We start from the raw sequence: 18,644 nt of genomic DNA, 5'->3' as shown, positions 1-18,644 counted from the left end.
CTACAGCAAACCTAAATCACACTAGAGTTAGTTAATGTGGACATAACTGTAATATTACCTTCACTCCTCCCATCGTCAATCCCCCTTACTGGACTCATAAGAGCCATGTACACTTCAACTGGTATTTTATTTCTCCAAATGAAAAAGGCACTCTGGCATGATGTCCTCTGCTACTCATTCAGACTCTTCTGGAGCCTCAGTTTGCAGTGGCAGCGGTGATGTTAGAAGTCATTTTATCAGCCGTGGCACAATGCCAGTATGCAAAGGAGGAATACGATGAGCTGAAGAAGAGGGTACGTGGCTTATATTCTCTGTGACCCCAAATGTGGTTACTGCTTTTTGCAGACAGTCAGATGTTGTGGCAATGCTTACAACTGTCCTACATTCAATGGAGGCCAGTCTACCCACGTAATAAAACATAGGGTTTCTTTACCATAGGGTTTTTGTACCTCTCCTTCCCTTTCAACTCCACCCCTCCCTCCCTCCCTCCGTCCCTTCCTCCCGCCCTCCTTCTGTATACTCATGCACTGCATCAGTTGCCGTCAGGCATAGCAATGGTAATGCTGGTTTGTTTCCTTCTCCCTCCCCCTTTTCTCCCTTACTGTTTCATCGCACTTGCACTATCTGAAATGTCGTCAGGCTCATTACAATAGTTATTTTCTCATTCTTAATTGTTTTCAAGGACTGTTAGAATGTAACTGTATTCTCGTATGTTACCTCCCTACTTGAAGTGCTTTGAAAAACTTTGTGTATAGGCGCTATACAAATAAACATTCAATTCAATACCATTGATGCACAGGTAGTGTGCATACATGGCCAGTCTAGATAAGTCATACCACTTATCACGTTTTCTTTACCCTTGATGCCAAGTAAACGATGCCATGCCACAGTAAGAAAGTATATGCAGACTGGCAATATACATTCTTAATGCGACATGGAATTTGTTCTACTTGACATCAAGGGTAAAGCAAACATTTCTAGTGTAATTACCTGGCTATACTGGCCATGTAGGCCACTCTAGCTAGGTAATAACACTTATGTGTCATATTATTATAATTATTATTTTTGTATTAGGTGCTTATAGTTTAAATAAACCTTTGCACTATAAAAAGAAACACAAATGAAAGTCATTTAAGTTACAGAGTTAATCACAAATAAGTTTCTTAAAAATGTATAACATATCAATTGATTAGAAATTATCAATTAAAATGAGAATAATTTAATCGACATATTAACAATGTCTTGCTGACTTGCTAAACAGTTATAAATAGACAGTAAATGAGCAAAAACATTTCAAAAGAGTGTTATTTTGGCCGATTTATTTCTAGCATCAAAAGAACCTCTTTCCAGAGAAGTGCTGCAGCCCCACTCATCACCACAGAAGATGCTGTAAATATAGTGTATATAGGGAGTACTATTAGCCAACTGAAAAAAAATGTATCTGAGAACATCTCTCAGACCTGGGGAGCCAAGACTCATGGTTAACATTGGCCAGTCACTGGCAGAAACATCATCAGATGGATGTCAAAAGCAAGCTGAGATTCTTTGGACTACATAAGGCCAAATGTGGCCAAAGAGGAGTAGATCAAAAATTGTTGCAGAGACGTCTGCAATCTAGAACAGTATAAAAAGTGCATAGCACTATTCTGGGACTGAATACAGAACACAAAATGAATGGGTTCCTTTGAAAATAGGTGACTTATGAGTTCTCTTGTTGGTGGCTACCGTGTGTTTTTTGGGTTGAATGTTGTGCAATTGTCAATATCTAATAATAGACTGGATTGGAACTATAAAGTGCAAGAACTGTGAGGTTTGACTTAAAAGGACTACATCAGCTTAATACATGCTATTGATGTCTTGTAAAGGGAACTAATGACGTAATGCTGGTTCTATGTGTATGAATGTAGAATAATAGTAGTACAAATAGATCAATAAGGCTGCAATTTCTTATTTGGTGAAGATCTATTTAACGCATTACTTTGCTAATCATGCATAAATAATTGTAAACTAGTGCAGTCGGATTATCACGAGTGGTCTGTGGAAGCATTTTAGCAATGTATTATATACCCAACTTTATATTGCATGAACCATATATCAAAGTTAGATCTAGATTGTGACTGGATTCAAATGAACCAACTGGACTGCTATCCAGATATCAATAGTTCCCGGTTTTGCCAGGTGCAAAATGTGTGATAAAACTACCAGGGGCGCCAATTCCAATTTGACAAAAAGACAAATAGATTACCTGAAGATTAGAATTAGATTTACCATGATCATGGGATCACATAATCATGTTTACAGTATTGTGGCCAGTGATGTTGCATGCGTGTGACATCGCGTACACGTGACACCATTGGTCAATAAAAGGAGTCCAAACTGGCGATCGCAATAGCTAACATGCGGTTTTCCGAATGCAGCAGGACATCCTAAAAATAACTTCTATTATTATTTTGGTAAGCTACACTCATGCATAGTTATACCCATGGGAAAATAAAGTCTTTGGAAGGCAGCATCAGCAGAGGACTGAAATCTAGGTAATACCCACATTTATATTGATTCTGGTGACAAAGGACTTAGCCAAGACAACAATAAAGACAGGACATGAGACCCTATATTCAAAGAGGGTGACACCAGGGGTGAGTAACCGGGTGGAATATTTTCCCCTCATGCATAAATATGATACTGGTGTATAGAATTACCAAGTATATAAATCTTTTGATTATAGATACTAAGAGGCAGCAGTCTGATCAACACTAAAAAGTAAATTAAGTTTTGATCAATGCTAACAATCAAGGAATCTTTGATATAACTAAGCAATAACCCGTGAATAGTGAGGGTGATACTATCGGTGAGTTAACTAGAACAATCTTAATGTTAATAATCAGAATTACCAATATGATGTTGTAGGTTGATACTATTGATCACTCAACCGTTCAACAGTTTGATGTTTCACATATAACTAGGTTTAATGAATTCAGCATTAAGGCCTACGGCTTAAAAGGAAATACCTTGGTGAGTGATAATTACAACAGCTGTACGGTTATGGGAAGCTAAGGTGTATTAAACTTTACTAATACTTCACAACAGTGGGTGAATACAATCAGAATTGAAACACAGGCACTTTAATCTATTGGAGTGAGGTTGTTTCACTTTTTCTGGAAGGATGAAATCTTGACTGCTATCAGTTGTTATATGAATGAGCTTAAGCGGTGTTTGGCTATATAGACATTGATATAAATTGTGTGTAGCATATCCCACATAATGACAATGTTCTTTGCTTTGTCCTTTCCTTTTTCTGTGTATCCATTTCTCATTGTTATTAATGATATTTTAAATTGGTAATTGTGATATTATTTACATGATATTGGGACTGTACATGACGTTGATTATTAGGAAAATATCTAAGTTTTAAGAGAGCAACCTGCTATAAATTGGGCAATAGGTTATTTCCAAAATTCTGCCTTGATAAGGACTTAGGTTGAAAAACGTGTCAGCTAGACGAGGCATATGTTAACTTGTGATTATCATCAAGACTGGGAGATGGGGTAACAGGAACCCCCAGATATTTATAGGTTTCCACATCTTCCAATGGCTCCTTCCCATTCAGCCACCTGAAACTAGACTTGCGTGCCCATGACCATAACTTTAGTTTTCTTATAATTTATCAGCATATTATTGTTGGTTGTCTACTCAAGTAATGCAAACAATGAATGCTGGAAGCCACTGGGCGTGCGATCCAACAGAATAGTATCATCAGCATATGCTAACCAGGGCACATAATTGCTCGCAATATGAGTTGGAAAACTGTGGCAAGCGCGTGAACCCTGGTCCATATCTGATAGATACAGATTGAAGAGTGGGGGTGCTATTATGCTCATCTACCAACTACAGTGATGGTGCGTCTGCCATACAATTATGTTTTGAACATTCCAATCTACCAGGTTGTGTTTGAAAAGATCCTAAAGAGTATCTTTGTATTTACCATTCTGTCTCTATGACTGTGGCATTGTTCTGTTCCTCATCCTCAGTATCACTTGTTTTTCAAAATCATGTGTTGCAGACTGGACTTGGATAACCATTATCTCGCCCCTCATCATCATGGATATTCTCAGACTTATCAGTGGGTGTTGATAGAGAGAAAGACCAGACACTGCCATATCCTACTCCTATGCACTGTGAATTGTTTCTTCTGGCTCATCAGTAGATACAGTCCGTTGCTCCTCTACCTCTTCTGCCCTAGAGACGATGCTTAGTACTTCCTCCTCCTCCAACTGCAATACCAGAGCAAGCACTCATTTATCCTGCAGACCAGAGTGGTGCATAGCAATAATGGCTGCTGAATCCGGAATTGATGCATTTAATGTACAATGCAAACATCTGGCACCTCTGATGCACACAACAATATGTGTTCTGGTGTAAAACGTACTTTAGCCACTTGCCTCCTTCACCTGTTAGCACCTTTATTTACTCCTGACATGTCGGCAATCAAGATAGTCTTCCCTGGCCATAACATGCCATATGGCTGGCACACTCAGTTACATACACTGTATATACTATCCTCCTCCTGTCCTCAAGTAATTCTGAGTAAAACAGAACAGTGATGGCAGGAAAGTGTTTAATTAATCATTACCTCTAGCATTGCTCTAGATAATCCCTCAGACCATCGTTTTTCAACCTGCCAAGCCATTACAGTAGTTGGAAAGCCATATGCAGATTGGGCTTGGACCCACCCTAAAGGGGCTGCCCTCTACAAGGCCACATCCCTTTTGCACAAGACCACAAGATACCCCAGACTTTTAGTATTTTTTCTTTTCACCTTGCATTTTGTTTCATCACAAAATGATAGCACACCCAATTGCAGCGACTGACTGTAATCTGACTCCAAACAATAGTAAGCCTTTTGCAGATAGCATTTTCTCTTGTATTTCATAGAAAGGTTGCAAATCACTGAATGTTTTCTTCTGCACCCACATCATTCTAAGTATTTTTTCTAAGAATCTAGCAGTTTGGCCCATCACAAACAGCTACAACCACTGTATTTTTTCTACTGACAGAAATTATTTCTTATATTTTCTTTGTAAATAGTATTTTCTCTTGTCCATTAAAAAAGGTTGGCATACTCAGTAAAATACCTAAATATACTCTCCTACCCCCCAAAGAAGTCTAGGTCTTTTTCTGTGAAACCAGTATTGCCAGGAAAAAATGTTTTTTCACCTTCACCTTTAAAGAAGCGGAAGAAGGCTGTTATGCAACAAAGATGGGCGCATAAAAGCAGAGCTCCTCTCCGGCAGTAATCCTTTTGCAAAATATATCCTGCTGCTAAGACCCCCTGACTCGCCAAAACAGCAGAACTGCCGCCACAAGATCTCCTAGACACCCTCAGCGAAAGAAATCAGAACAGATTTACCTGAATTCTGCTCTGGGTTGCGGACATGTGGCCTCAAGCCGTCCCACAGCTCCAGAGATCCTAACGTGAGGACCGCGGCTCCAGAACACACGCGGGCCTCGAGGTGGGCGGGACCTTTGCCCCGCACTGCAGCCAGAGGAAACGAGGACACTGAGCTGTCGTGTCGGCCCCAGGGGGCCGTGACCGCCCGAAGCCAGCCACAAGCAACATCAGTGATACAGGCCGCGATCTGGTCACTGGAGGGTGGAGTTGCACAGCCGACCCCACCAGTAAGAGCGCCGCCATTCTCCTGCTTTTTCACTCACTGTCAGCAGTGTGATTGGAGCACGGGCTAGCCGTGCCGACGCCTACACCATACATAAGGTGCGGCCCCACTGGGAGACGGCCCCCCTCCCTCCACCGAGCGACGCCATAAGCAGCCCCTGCGTGGTCCAGGACGGCCGCATGCGGCCCATGTGATCTTGAACAGGCCCGCCTAAGGGGACACCTGACCAGCGGTAGTCGAACACGGGGGCCCGGCCTCCTATCACACCGCAAGGAGACAGCTGTGCATGCAGCTGAAGAGACCACCTGGAACCAGCCCCCGCACAAACCATTAGTCACCAGGCGGGCCACATACCACGGATGAAATAAACCAACTTTAAACTCACTCTCCACTGCAACCCCACAGCCCATGCCAGTCCTTGGGCTAGACACATCAGGTGCAAAATCCGCCAGGGTCAAGATTTATAAGCCCCGCGGCTGCACCACACGCGGACATTCTCACAACTGTGGAAATATGAACTAAGTACAAATGTATACGTGAGAGGTCACAGTCCATCTCTGAGAACGAACACGAGGCACACAAACCAAATTGTTAAAAAAAAAAAGGCTCGTAGCCATTGTCCAACCAATAGCAGCAATATCCACTGGAATCAGTAGGCCTTACAGCCACAAACCATTGAACTTGACAACCTGACACTAATCTTATTGAGTGCCTGAAAGCCAACTACCAGAGGATCAGTGTAACAAAAAAAGGAAAGGCACCCATCACAGCAGCATTGTCTCTCCTGAACCCACCACGTCCTTCAGACTGCGCCCACGCCGACCTGGACCCCGGCACAGGCAATAATGGATCAAACAGGACACCCAAGTCCACCTTCCCAACAAACCCATACGGCACAGTCACCCCTAAAATGCCTGGAAAAAACGTTATGAAGAACAAGAAGACGGGTCCAATGGGCTTGTAAACAAACTCACAAACATCCAGTGATAGCCCGGATTCACCAGCGGCCACCTCATCAGCGGCCGCAGACAGCATGAAATTCGACCATCCCCTTACCACGGTCCAGAACGGATTCCTAGCAGTCAATGTCAAACTAGACTACATCTTCTCAACTATAGGCTCCCTCAAAGCCCGTGTCGACAAAGAAAGTGCCAGGATTTTGGAAACAGAAAACAGAATCAGTGTCAACGAAGACTCGATTCACCAAAACACTCACGGCATAACTCTCCTGAAAGGTGAAATGACCAAGCTCTGGGGCAAATGTGAAGATTTGGAGTCGAGATCACGCCACAACAACATACGGATCGTCGGGCTCTCTGAATCATTTTTTAAGGGCCCAATGGAAGCTCGTATTGAAACCCTGCTGAAAGACCTGCTCGGGGAAGACTCCTTCTCCCCAAAATGTTTTGGTTTTTGGTTGAACGTGCACATCACACCCTGGCCCCGATGTCCAAACCAGGTGCCCCTCCTCCCACGGTCATCACCAAATTGCTTAACTACAGAGACACTGCTCTGAGATTGGCAAGAGAGATGGGACTCCTGAGACACAGCAATGACAATATCCAAATCTACCCAGACTTCTCGGCCGGAGTCCAAACTCAGAGGCGATCCTATGAAATGATCAAACGCCAACTCAGGCTGAGGAAAGTACCATATGCTCTGTTGTTCCCTGCAAAGCTGCGCATATAACACAAATGACAGGCGCACTTTTTTGAATCCCCTGCAGCGGCAATGGCCTATGTAGAAGCCTCAATTCCCTTCCCTCCTGGCAGAAACAAACTCTATCGAAACAACCTGCAACAACCAGTGGAAGAACCGAGAAACTCCAAGGACTGACGGAAGTCTCGAAATATCCTTTTATGTACTTAACAGCGTAATTACGGCAGATTGGGGGGGCACAGCTTCCATAATTTAAGTTGAGCTGGATGAGACGTGCTCGGCTCCAGGATCGGCGTTGCAACACTCGTCCCTCCGGGAAGAACCACAAGTTTGTATTAAGGGATCATCATCATGTTGGGGAAGATGGTGTGGGTGGGGGTGGATACAGGACACAAGGGACTGTTGGGTTGTTTGAATACATTGTTACCCCCAATAGTTCCCCAGTTGGGCACCATGAGCTACAGTTAACTAATTTCAATGGCTTAAAAATTGCAGTCACAATATCACAAGCTGGACCCCTCAAAGGAGCGAATCCTCACTTCATATATTATCCAATCTTGTTGAAATGGCACAGAACAAACATTCACCTACAGGGTTGAAACTCAAACTGCTTACCTGGAATATCCGGGGACTAAACAATAGGGCCAAAGCTAGTTAAGTAGGGGCATACATTAATAGACATTGCCCACATGCTGCAAGAAACTCACACTAAAAAGAGTCAACGAAAACATTCTACGACAATGGGGAAGCAATAGATATTATACCGAATATTCATCCCACAATAGGGGAGTACTCACATTGATACACCTCTCCTTAGGGTTTGCAACTGAGAAAAGCAAAATCGATTCTCAGGGCAGGTATGTAGTCGTGTGGGGCACCGTGACAGGCAAGAAATTGATACTGGTCAACACTTATGGACCAAACACGGATGACCCAGAGTTTTACATCAAAGTATTAGCTGAAATCGGCCCGACCATGGACGCATGGGTATTATGGGTAGGAGACTTCAACACCATATTAGATATCTCCATGCACAGATCATCACACAAACCGAGAAACCTCACCAAAGCTGCGACTGTCTTACATCAAGCCTTAATGGAATTAACCCTAGTAGATGCCTGGAGAGGGATACACCCGCTAGAGAGACAATAGACGTTCTACTCTTCAGTACACGACACAGAGTCGAGAATAGACTACTGGTTTATCTCCTCTCACTTGATCAATTCAGTGCAACATTGTGATATACTCCCTTGCACAGTGTCAGACCACTCACCAATTACACTTGAAGTAATGATCCAAAACATAAAACCACCAGCTAGATGGTGGAGAATGCCCCCAAATATCCTCAGAGACCCGAACGTAGTGGAGTCCTTATACATTGAAATGGAAGAATTCTTCTAACTAAACAAAGGGTCAGTAGACAAATGGTCGACCGTATGGGAAATATTCAAGGTATGGATAAGAGGTAACGTAATGTCAAAAACAACTGAACTCTTTAAGGCCATCAGAACCGAATTAACTGAAATGGAATCACACTTGAAAACACTTCAGAATGACTACAGCACAACGCCCAACAAACAAACACTAGCTGAAATTAACGCACACCTCCAGAAATTTAATGAATTAGCAGCAAAAGAACAGCAATATATGGCTACACCAATCAGGGCACGCAGATATAGTGAGGGCAACAAGGCGGAACACCTATTAGCGTGCTTACTAAAGAGTGAGTACAACCGCACCCCTATCACAAGCATTGTAACTAGTACGGGGGAAGATGTGAATAGAGAAAAAAAAATAAACTCTGAATTCACCAAATTCTATACTGACCTATATGCAAACAATGATACATGTTCTCAGGAAGACCTTAGGGAATACCTAAGTAAGATCACACTCCCTAGGCTCTCGCCAGACAATTGGTCCCTTGAACAACAAATAACTAATGAAGAGATCCCAGAAGCAATCAAATCACTAGCAGCTGGAAAAGCCCCGGGTCCAGACAGACTGAGCTCAGAACTGTATAAAGAATATTCTGCAATACTCTCCCCAATACTAACCCTGGTGTGGGAAGAAGCCACGAGAACCGGTTCACTCCCAGACACGATGGCGGATGCTATCATTACAGAGCTATTAAAACCTAGCCCCCACCCCACGAACTGTCCTCCTATCATCCCCTCTCGCTGATCAACAAAGATGCTAAAATCTATGCAAAAGTGCTCGCAACCAGATCACTACCCAAAATGACCACACTTATACACCCTGACCAATGCAGATTTATTCCAATGAGATCCACAGCCCTTAACCTGCATAGACTATTCGGAATTATGGCACAGATTAAACCAGAGGCACAGGCGGTGGCTATATCACTAGACGCCGAGAAAGCGTTTCACTCGGTCTCATGGTCATACCTGTACGCGGTCCTGAATACATTCGGATTCGGCCCATACCCAAGACAATGTGTCTGACTGCTTTATACTTCCCCCAAAGCTAGGGTCCTTACGCACCACACTCTGTCCAAACACTTCACGCTAAACCGGGGAACCAGGCAGGGATGCCCCTTCTCACCCATCCTATTTGCCCTCACGATAGAACCTGTGGCGGCAGTGATCAGATTAGAACAAGCACAGAGGGGCATAAAGATGGTTGGTATTTTCCAATCCATATCGCTATATGCGGACGATACATTATTGTACATTCGCGAACCTGAGAAAAATCTCACCCCCACACTAGCAGTAATAGAAGAATTCACCATTCGCTCAGGATACAAAATAAACACAGAAAATCTGAAATTTTTCCATTGCCATCAGCCACTACCTGCCCTACACAAACAAATGGTCCAAGATAGTCCCCTGATAGTATCAGATGCCTGGGTGTTCTCGTCTCCTGAGACAGAATGTCATTATACCTATGAATCCCTGTTACAGACAATCCATACCAAATTACAGTTATAGGCTAGACTCCCTATATCACTCATCGGCCATATTGCAGTACTCAAAATGGTGGTGCTCTCCAAACTCCTATACATGTTCAGCAATGTTCCAATGAGGCCAGGCAGACCTTTATTTGATAGCTTGCGATCCATGGCAACAACATTCATATGGAACGGCGGCTCTAGCACAATGAAATGGGAGAAACTTATAGAACCCTACGAGATGGGGGCATTGCCACACCCGATTTCGAACTGTACTACTAAGTGGCACAAGCACAATACTCTAAATACTGGGAGGATCCAACAGATAGAACACCACATGTTCCCACTGAGCGACACTCAGTTCGCCCAACAGACCTGTGCTCCATAATATTCACAAAAGGCCACAGGGATGAATGTAAATTCGACCCAGCGGCATCCACGATTGCTTCCTGGGCCACAATCTGTAAAAGTCTGCAAGTAGACTCACCCTATGACTTGCAGGCCCCACTATGGAATTTCCCAGGCATCAAACCCACATACGACACCAGCATACACAACCTGGATCCCTGAATATGAGATTAAAATGAGAAACATGTTCCCAAATGGGAGATTTGTGACACCAGAGGACTTCGCAGACACAGTGGGGAGTAACCAATTGGTACCTCTGCAATATCACCGCATGAAAGCAGCATTCAAGAAGCGATGGCCAACATACCCAGAAGAACCACCTGAACATGCATGTTTCCAGTCACTTTATTTGCAGACTGGTACAGGGGTATCCAAACTGTACAACATAATACAAACTCACTCAAAATCTACAAACAATGCCAAAGCCACATGGGAGAAGGACTTGGGTTTAACCATATAAGAAGGTAAATGGGCTAGATACTGCCTCTTGTCTAAAAGAGTCTCACTGAACGCTGGCCTCAGGCTGATACAATTCAGAATACTGAATAGACTCCATTACACCCCAGTTAGAATGGCGAAATTCTATAACACGATATTCGGAAATTGTCCGAAATGTGGTAGTCGCTGTGCGGATGCGTTCCACATGTATTGGGCATGTCCCCTGATAGCTGGGTTCTGGCGAGAAGTCGCAACATACTAGAGGATATGACACAGATCCCTGCACAGCTCAACCCCCAAAAATACCTTTTCAGGGATATAGGGAAAATCCAAGAAAAAACTAGAAGACTGTTCAATGTTGCGTGCATAGCGGCGAAGAAATGTATTCTCCAAACATGGAAAAGTAACCATGCCCCACGCACAGAAAACTTCCTTAAAAGCTTAACATAGGTTAATGAATGTGAAGAAACTTATATAGGCATGACGCCAACAGCGAGTAGACCGAAAGATATTTGGACTCTGTTCAGAACATACTTGAGTGAATCTCGATTCGATGCAGAGAACTCTAATAGTGAATAAACTCTAACTGAGACAGGACGATCCACAACCCTGGTGCTGTGTAAATATACATGATTGTTGTATAAATGAACGAGACGTGGGGGTTAAGCACTATTATTCTGTGTACCTTGAAATGAGTTGAAATGTGGAACAGCTGTGATGTGATATGCAAACCAAAAATAAAGTTTTTTAAAAAAAGAAGCAGAAGAAAACGTTGGCATTGAAACTTACGGGCATACCGCAGAAACTTTGCATTAGTGCAAGTGTGATTAGCACTGGGGCAAACATTTCCCCATTTCAAAAAACATGGGGCTTCATTACAAGCCTGGCAGTCCGGAAATTACGGTGCCGGTAGCAGCGTACGGGCACACTTTCCGAACCGCCAGACTACCAGAATACCTGCAGGGTCCATTGCTCCTGGCAGGTCCTACCTGCCTTGGACACCAGTCCCTGCAGCCATGGTTTTCACAGAAGCACCAGCACCATTAGCAACAGTGCCGGTGCTTCCATGTCCCCATTCCCGTGGAGTCGTAAGACTCCACGGGAATAGAGACTTACACTTTTCGCCACCTGCCATCCCGGGCCGCTGGGACTGTCCCGGCGGCGCTGGGATATCAGGCAGTGGAACAGTGTTACGAGTTCAGCGGCAATCCGCCGGTAGCACCGGCGGGGTACTGCCATTCTCGTAATGAGGCCCATTGTCTTCTGATGCATTGTTACACCAGGTCAAAGGAGTAGGCATAAGAGAAACATTGCGCTGGTGCAAAACGGCATTGGAAAAAATATGTTTCTTCCAGTATTGCACTTTCATAGGTACACCAGCGCACATTTTCTGGAGTACCAACCCATTTCTTTTGTCATTGGGGCTCTGGTGGTGGGATTTCTCTGATCAGATTTTATGATCAGACTCCTGGCACTAATTTAATTACCTACAAGGATTTGGACAATTACCACTGAGATTCTGGTAAATTTGAGCAAATCATTGATCCATTTAGGGATATTCAAGAGCCATTTTATTGTTTTATTTTGTTTTAAAAGGCTCATTTTGCAGCAGCGAGCTAGTTCCCCTGGTTCTCCTGGGATGCAGGAAATTATGAAATTCACAGTTTCGTAAACCAAAACTGTTTTACATTTCAAGAACAAGTGCTATTGGAACTGGTAATCTCCCTGAATGGATGAAACCTTTAATGGGAGGTATTCAGGCCTCTATCTGCATAGCTAGTAATACACTTTGACCTTTAAAGTGGACTTTCAGATATTTTCAGAATGGATTATGCTTTCAGTGCCATGTGCAAATAATTTGTTGAAATCCTCGCTTCAAATGCAGTACTAATTGGCCAGAACTCATTTTTTTCAGTCAGTTAATCAGCAGCTCCTGCTTTCTTGCTCTGTTTATCCATAAAAAGATGTATTATAGTCCTTTCACTGGGAGTGGATTAAGTGGCTCAGTGGTCAACAACCAACACATTTGATGACCCCTTTAGTTAAAACCCCATCCATTAGTAAACCAGGAAATCTGCAGGTATTTTGACCTCTTTTCTAGGCCAGGAAGCCCCAAGAGCCCATAACACAGTGTTGCGCAGGTGACAAGGATTGACCCACATTTTGTCCATCTTGCTTTGTTCGCTGTGAAATGTGGAAAAATGAGGGTCATGGAGCCCATTCTAAAGTTGCAACCAGGCAGATGGTATTTGATGGTCATGGGTTTACAGGCCTCTTTTCCTTTTCTATGCCTCAAAGAGGGTCAACAATGGGCAAAAGCAGAGGGCTGAAGGGGGAAGATATGGTGTCTAGTGAGGGCGCAGAGACAATGAGGCAGGTAAGTACATGGACTGAGAGCAAAGCGCAAGGCTCCCAAAGTGGCCACGAAGACACTGACAGCCACCAAACGCCATTGAAAATTGGGCTCCATCAGTGCTTATTACCTGGACGCCTTTGATTCTAATTTATTGACAGCTTCCAAGCATTCCACTCTGGGTGCTGATATGACAGTAATGGCTGCCGGGCCAAGATGTACTGGCTGGTAATAGCCTGCCGTCCCAGTGTAAAAGCCCAAGCAAGTGAGGTCTGTTTTTGTGGGTGGCTGGGAGGACATTACCAGACAGTACTGTACTGCAAAGTGTAGTGGCCATTTTCCTCAGTGGCAACCAAGCAAAACACTGTGCAGGATACTTCCCTACCCAAGATGGCCCGATAGGAAAGAGAGCTCTGCACGTAGCAATTTATCTATTTCTGTGGTCCCTGGTGGCCCCAAGGAAGATGCAGATCATGCAGAAGTGGTGGTGTAATGTGCCATTCTAGGGCTCCTGGACTAGGTTAAGGAGACAGAGAATGCTCGAATCGTAAGCGTGTACCGGTGGTTCCAACGCACCATCCAAGGATTGCCATTACCTGCTGAACTGACACTGGTTGGTGAAATTCAGGCAGATGACATGCTAACCCGCATTGGCAACAATAAGATGAAGAGCTATACAAAAACGTGCTAGGAATGCATGTGTACAATAAGCAATACATTGAGGACCCCATTTCCCCAACTTCTGCCCACCTCCTGCAGGGTCCTCCCTGTTACACAGGTCGGCGCTGCAGTAGTACTCGGACTGCATGCTGCGAGTCTGCTTGGAGCTGTAGGACGTGGTCTGGTTCGTCCCTTCCATCCAGGCGCATCCTTTCACCACAGACCGTTGAGTGTCATTCCCTGGAGGGGGAGGAGGAGAACAAAATATTAGCTGTAGAAATAAATGTCCACAAAACAGCTGGCAAGCACACTTGTGGATGCACATTTTAGTTAAGTGACTGATTATAATACGTTTTTCGTGTGAACATGACCAATTCTAAATTTCCAAACTTTTAAAGCACCTACTTCCATGGTTGATCCATTCAGAACACGGTGTCACTATCACCTAACACAATTGCAATAACTAATAAATATAATGAATCACTAACTCAATGGCAGTCATTCTAATATCCAATTCAATGATGATCCTGTCTGCACCCTATTATTACTATCAGTAGTAGTATCATATTATTATTATTATTAATAATACAAATAAATGTATCACAATTAATTTCCACTGTGAATCTTACTGTTGCACAACTTTATTAGATATATTACTATCATGCAACTAATTTAATATGCATAACAAACAAACAATAGTCTTGTTTCCTGTTCTGTATGAAATGTAGTCATTGTCATTGCCCGTCTTCAGGCAGACAGCTTGCCGTTCTATCCACCAATAGGAACACTTTTCATTGTTCAGGATATGGATGGGCTAATGTAAAAATTGATAGGTTTGAGTTTTTAGCGAATCCTATATATGCAAACCATGTCTTTGCGAAGCTACCTGTTATGGAGGAGGGTCCGGGGAAGCAGCCAATGTGGACGAAGGAGGTTGGCCAATTGAGAGTAGGGGTGTCATGGTATTAGTTTTATGACGGTACGATAACCTTCTTGCCAAATGACGGTATATCATGGTTATCGCGGTATAGCAGGTGGAGTTAACTAATCTTAACAAATATTTTCTAAAAGGTCATAAACTGTCAGATTTATCATCACAAACAAAACCAGGCACCCAGGACCAGAATTGGGCTTTTCAAACATACTTTCCACTGAAATGTCACCCCACACACGTGTGGAGAGGAGGAGGGGAGAGCCCTGCTGCGACTGGCAAAGCAAACTTAATAGCTTTTCTTACGTGGTCATTTAGGCTTTTGGCTCCCCCATTGGCTGCTGGTGAAGATGAACATGTTGCCATCTTGATAACCTGCACGCCACAGATCAATCGAGGCTGATGGTATGGTAGTATACGCGTGTGCGCATGAACACACACACACACACTCTCTCTTTATGTGACAGCCTTTAGTTTACTTGCGGGCCAAAAGGTGTTCAGTAAACACGGACATGTCACCTTTGGTATGGCAGCAGTGAATACCCACAGAGATGAGTGAATTTTGCAGTGTGACTTATTATATATAAATTCAATGATAGAACCAGGGAAATCCCCCATTGTCATATGTTAAGCAAACATTATCCATTATAAATATATAAACCCCAAAGCCGCCATCCCAAAGTAAACCCTTTTCCTTCTTGGCACTGTATTTATTCTTCCTATTGCTAACATATTGATTGTGTCAGGCACGTGTGGTTTATGGAATGGCATTAAAAACTGCTCCAACTGAAACTACTTTGCAGATGGCACATCCAACAGTGCAAGACCAAGACTGCGCAGCACTTGCTTTCTGCAGCCTTTCCAAATCAGACTGAAAAGCACACTTAACGGTATAAACGGTATACCGGTATAAACAATGTGACGTTATTATTGGTCAATTAAGTGGTTCACGGTATCTTTAACGGTATACCGTTATACCGTTACATCCCTACTTGAGAGGAATGCGACATTCCCCACACTCCACCGGCCCAGCCTCAATTCCCATCCCTCTGCTCTTTGCCGAGGATTGTCATCAACTACCCAGGAAACTGTTTCCTTTGTTAAGTATTTGTAGTGTCCAAGTACTTGACCGATTTCCAGAGATCGCCAACAACTGTCCAGGTACTTGCCCCAGCATCAAGGATTTCTTGAAAACGCCTAGGCAAATATTTCACTATTGCCGAGGTTTGTCGTCATCTGTCCACGTACTTAACCCACTTCCAAATGTTTCCATCCACTATCCAGAGAAATGCCTCATTTGCCCAATTGCAAAGGATTGCCGTTATCCGCCTGGGTACTTGCTCTGCTACCAAGAACTACCAACAGTTGCCCTAGTTCTTGCCCCAGTGCACCAATGATTTCCCTGGAAATTCGCAGCCGCCCCTATATGTTGGCAAGGATTGCTATTGACTTCTGAGATATTCACCCTGTTACCAACAACAGCCCATGTACCTGGCACATTGCCAAGATTTATCATCACATTCTCAAGTAATTGGCGCATTCACAAATGTTGGCGTCAGTTACCCAGGAAATGTCACAATTTACCCAGGAAATGTCACAATTTCCTCAGCTGACCATCAAATTCCCAGTTTCTTGTGCAACTATCAATGGTGGCCCGCCAATATCCAAGTATGTGCCCATTGTCATGAATTGTCATCAAATACCCGGGATCCTGCTACATTGTCAGAGATTTCCAACAACTGCAGAGGTACTTGCACAACTGCCAAATACTTGTTTCGTAATGTGATTTACCATTAAACATCTGCAGAAACCTATCATCCTTCCGGATGGCCATAGACTAAAGGTCTGTAAAAGCTTTGAGTACCTTGGTATATCGTTTGACTGCTGGCTAAACTGGAAGGAGAATTAGATCGTCAGGAGGTGGAAAATGACACAGACCTTAGTATGTATTTTCAGATTTGCTAATATCATGAAACTATGTTCCACAAGACATATGTTAACCATATACAGGGGAAAGAGTGTGGCAACAGGTGTGTATGCTAGGGAGCATGTGGGGTATGGGCAAGGTAGATGGAGAGGAGAATTATTTTCCCTCCCATCCTTTATAAGTCCCCTCTAAGATGGCGTCCTATATCACTCAACTGGAAACAGGCCTGGCCCACATCTGCGATAACTGAAGTCTCGCACCCATCATATTTGGGCTATCTTAGTGGACAAGTCAGGAAGAAACTTTAACCAAAGTTTTGATTAGACACTTACTGTCGCTCGTTAACTAAAACAAAATTAACTGGTTGTTTTACATTAAGAAACCCCTTCATTCTGTGGGTTTGGAGGATGGTTTTGTAAATCCTGCAAGACTCACCATCCTGCCTGTGAACGAAATAAAAAGCAGGTTCTTCACCCCCTGGAATAACAGTCGGGAGAACACACACTTGCTGAAGTCCCCTGTAAGACGTGTTCTTCCCCTCTCGCCATCGGTGGGGATGGCTACGTGTTTAGACCTAATAACCAATTTGTACTATAGCTCACAATTGTCTCGTGCAAGACTAAATGCTTTACAGGTAAAGACAGTCACCTGAAATTGGCCTGACTCTAAATATCAGGAACAAAACGTGCTTATGTGATAATGTGGAAACTTTGGCACATTTTACTCTTTTTTGCCCGCTGTATAAGGATTTGAGAAGAAGGTATCTTTTGACTCAACTTAGAGGCCGCGGCTTAAATCAATGGAAAGCAACGTTTATGCTGTTGCTGAATTCATTTGACACTAACAGTGCCTTCAAACTGGCATGCTCTCTTCAACGAGCATGTAAAAGAAGAAATCCGTTGACTTTTTAAAGATTGTAATCCTGGTTTTTCTGGCCTGTGATGTATCTTTCAACCTGTGTGTTTGCCTGAGGGGTTTGGGTGTTTTTCGTGATTTGGTTGTATGTTGTCTCTTATTTTACACAGCTCCGAAGGTAGGAAGGCATTTTATGAATGCCTTTGTACTGTTATGTGTTCATGGATTGTTTTTACACATCTGAAATAAACTAAATCCAAACACTGCCATCAACAGCACTGTTTCTTGCCCGACTGCCAAGGATATACATCAGATATCTTGTAACATATTCAATCGCCAAGGATTGCCAACAACACAGCAGATACTTAACGCATTAGCAAGGATTGCCAGTAAATGTCCACGCCTTTGCCCCATTCCCAGTGATTGCCATCAACTGGTCGGCAACTTGCCCCTTTGGCAAAGACTTCCTTCAAATGCCCAGGTGCCTGCCCACGTACTTTGTCCTTTGGAAATGATTGTCATTAAATGCCCAAAAGATTCACTCAATGCCAAGTATTTTCAGTAATTGGTCAGGCATTAGTCCATAGCCAAAGATTGCCAAGAAACGCCCATTTATGTGCCCCATAGAAAGTGTTTCCAACAACTGCCCAGGTACCTGGCTCGTTGTAAAGCAATGCTTCAAACTCGCATGTATTGCACTGGCCGCATTCCCAGGGAACGCCTTCAACTGCACAGGACCCTTACCTTTTTCAGTTCCCCCAATGCCCCACCTCCTTCAAAAGCTCTTCTAAATTGCTGCTGGTCTGCAAGAAAATGCAGCCAATCCCCAGGAC

At 43.5% G+C, this 18,644-nt stretch overlaps 1 protein-coding gene across 2 annotated transcripts in view; it reads right to left on the bottom strand.

Annotated features, from left to right (window-relative positions):
* Window positions 1-18,644, bottom strand: part of LOC138529026 (urokinase plasminogen activator surface receptor-like) — a 131,017-nt gene that overhangs the window by 95,131 nt on the left and 17,242 nt on the right. For both annotated transcript variants that reach the window (XM_069640809.1, XM_069640810.1), the window contains exon 3: window positions 14,189-14,338. In XM_069640809.1, coding sequence (XP_069496910.1) covers window positions 14,189-14,338 — 150 coding nt within the window. The remainder of the gene's footprint in view (window positions 1-14,188; window positions 14,339-18,644) is intronic.

Source organism: Ambystoma mexicanum, chromosome 1q (genome assembly GCF_040938575.1).
Source record: "Ambystoma mexicanum isolate Mex_15411 chromosome 1q, UKY_AmexF1_1, whole genome shotgun sequence".
Taxonomy (NCBI): Eukaryota; Metazoa; Chordata; class Amphibia; order Caudata; family Ambystomatidae; genus Ambystoma; species Ambystoma mexicanum.
Note: the sequence above shows the minus strand (reverse complement) of the source record. Positions and strands in the feature narration are given on the sequence as shown.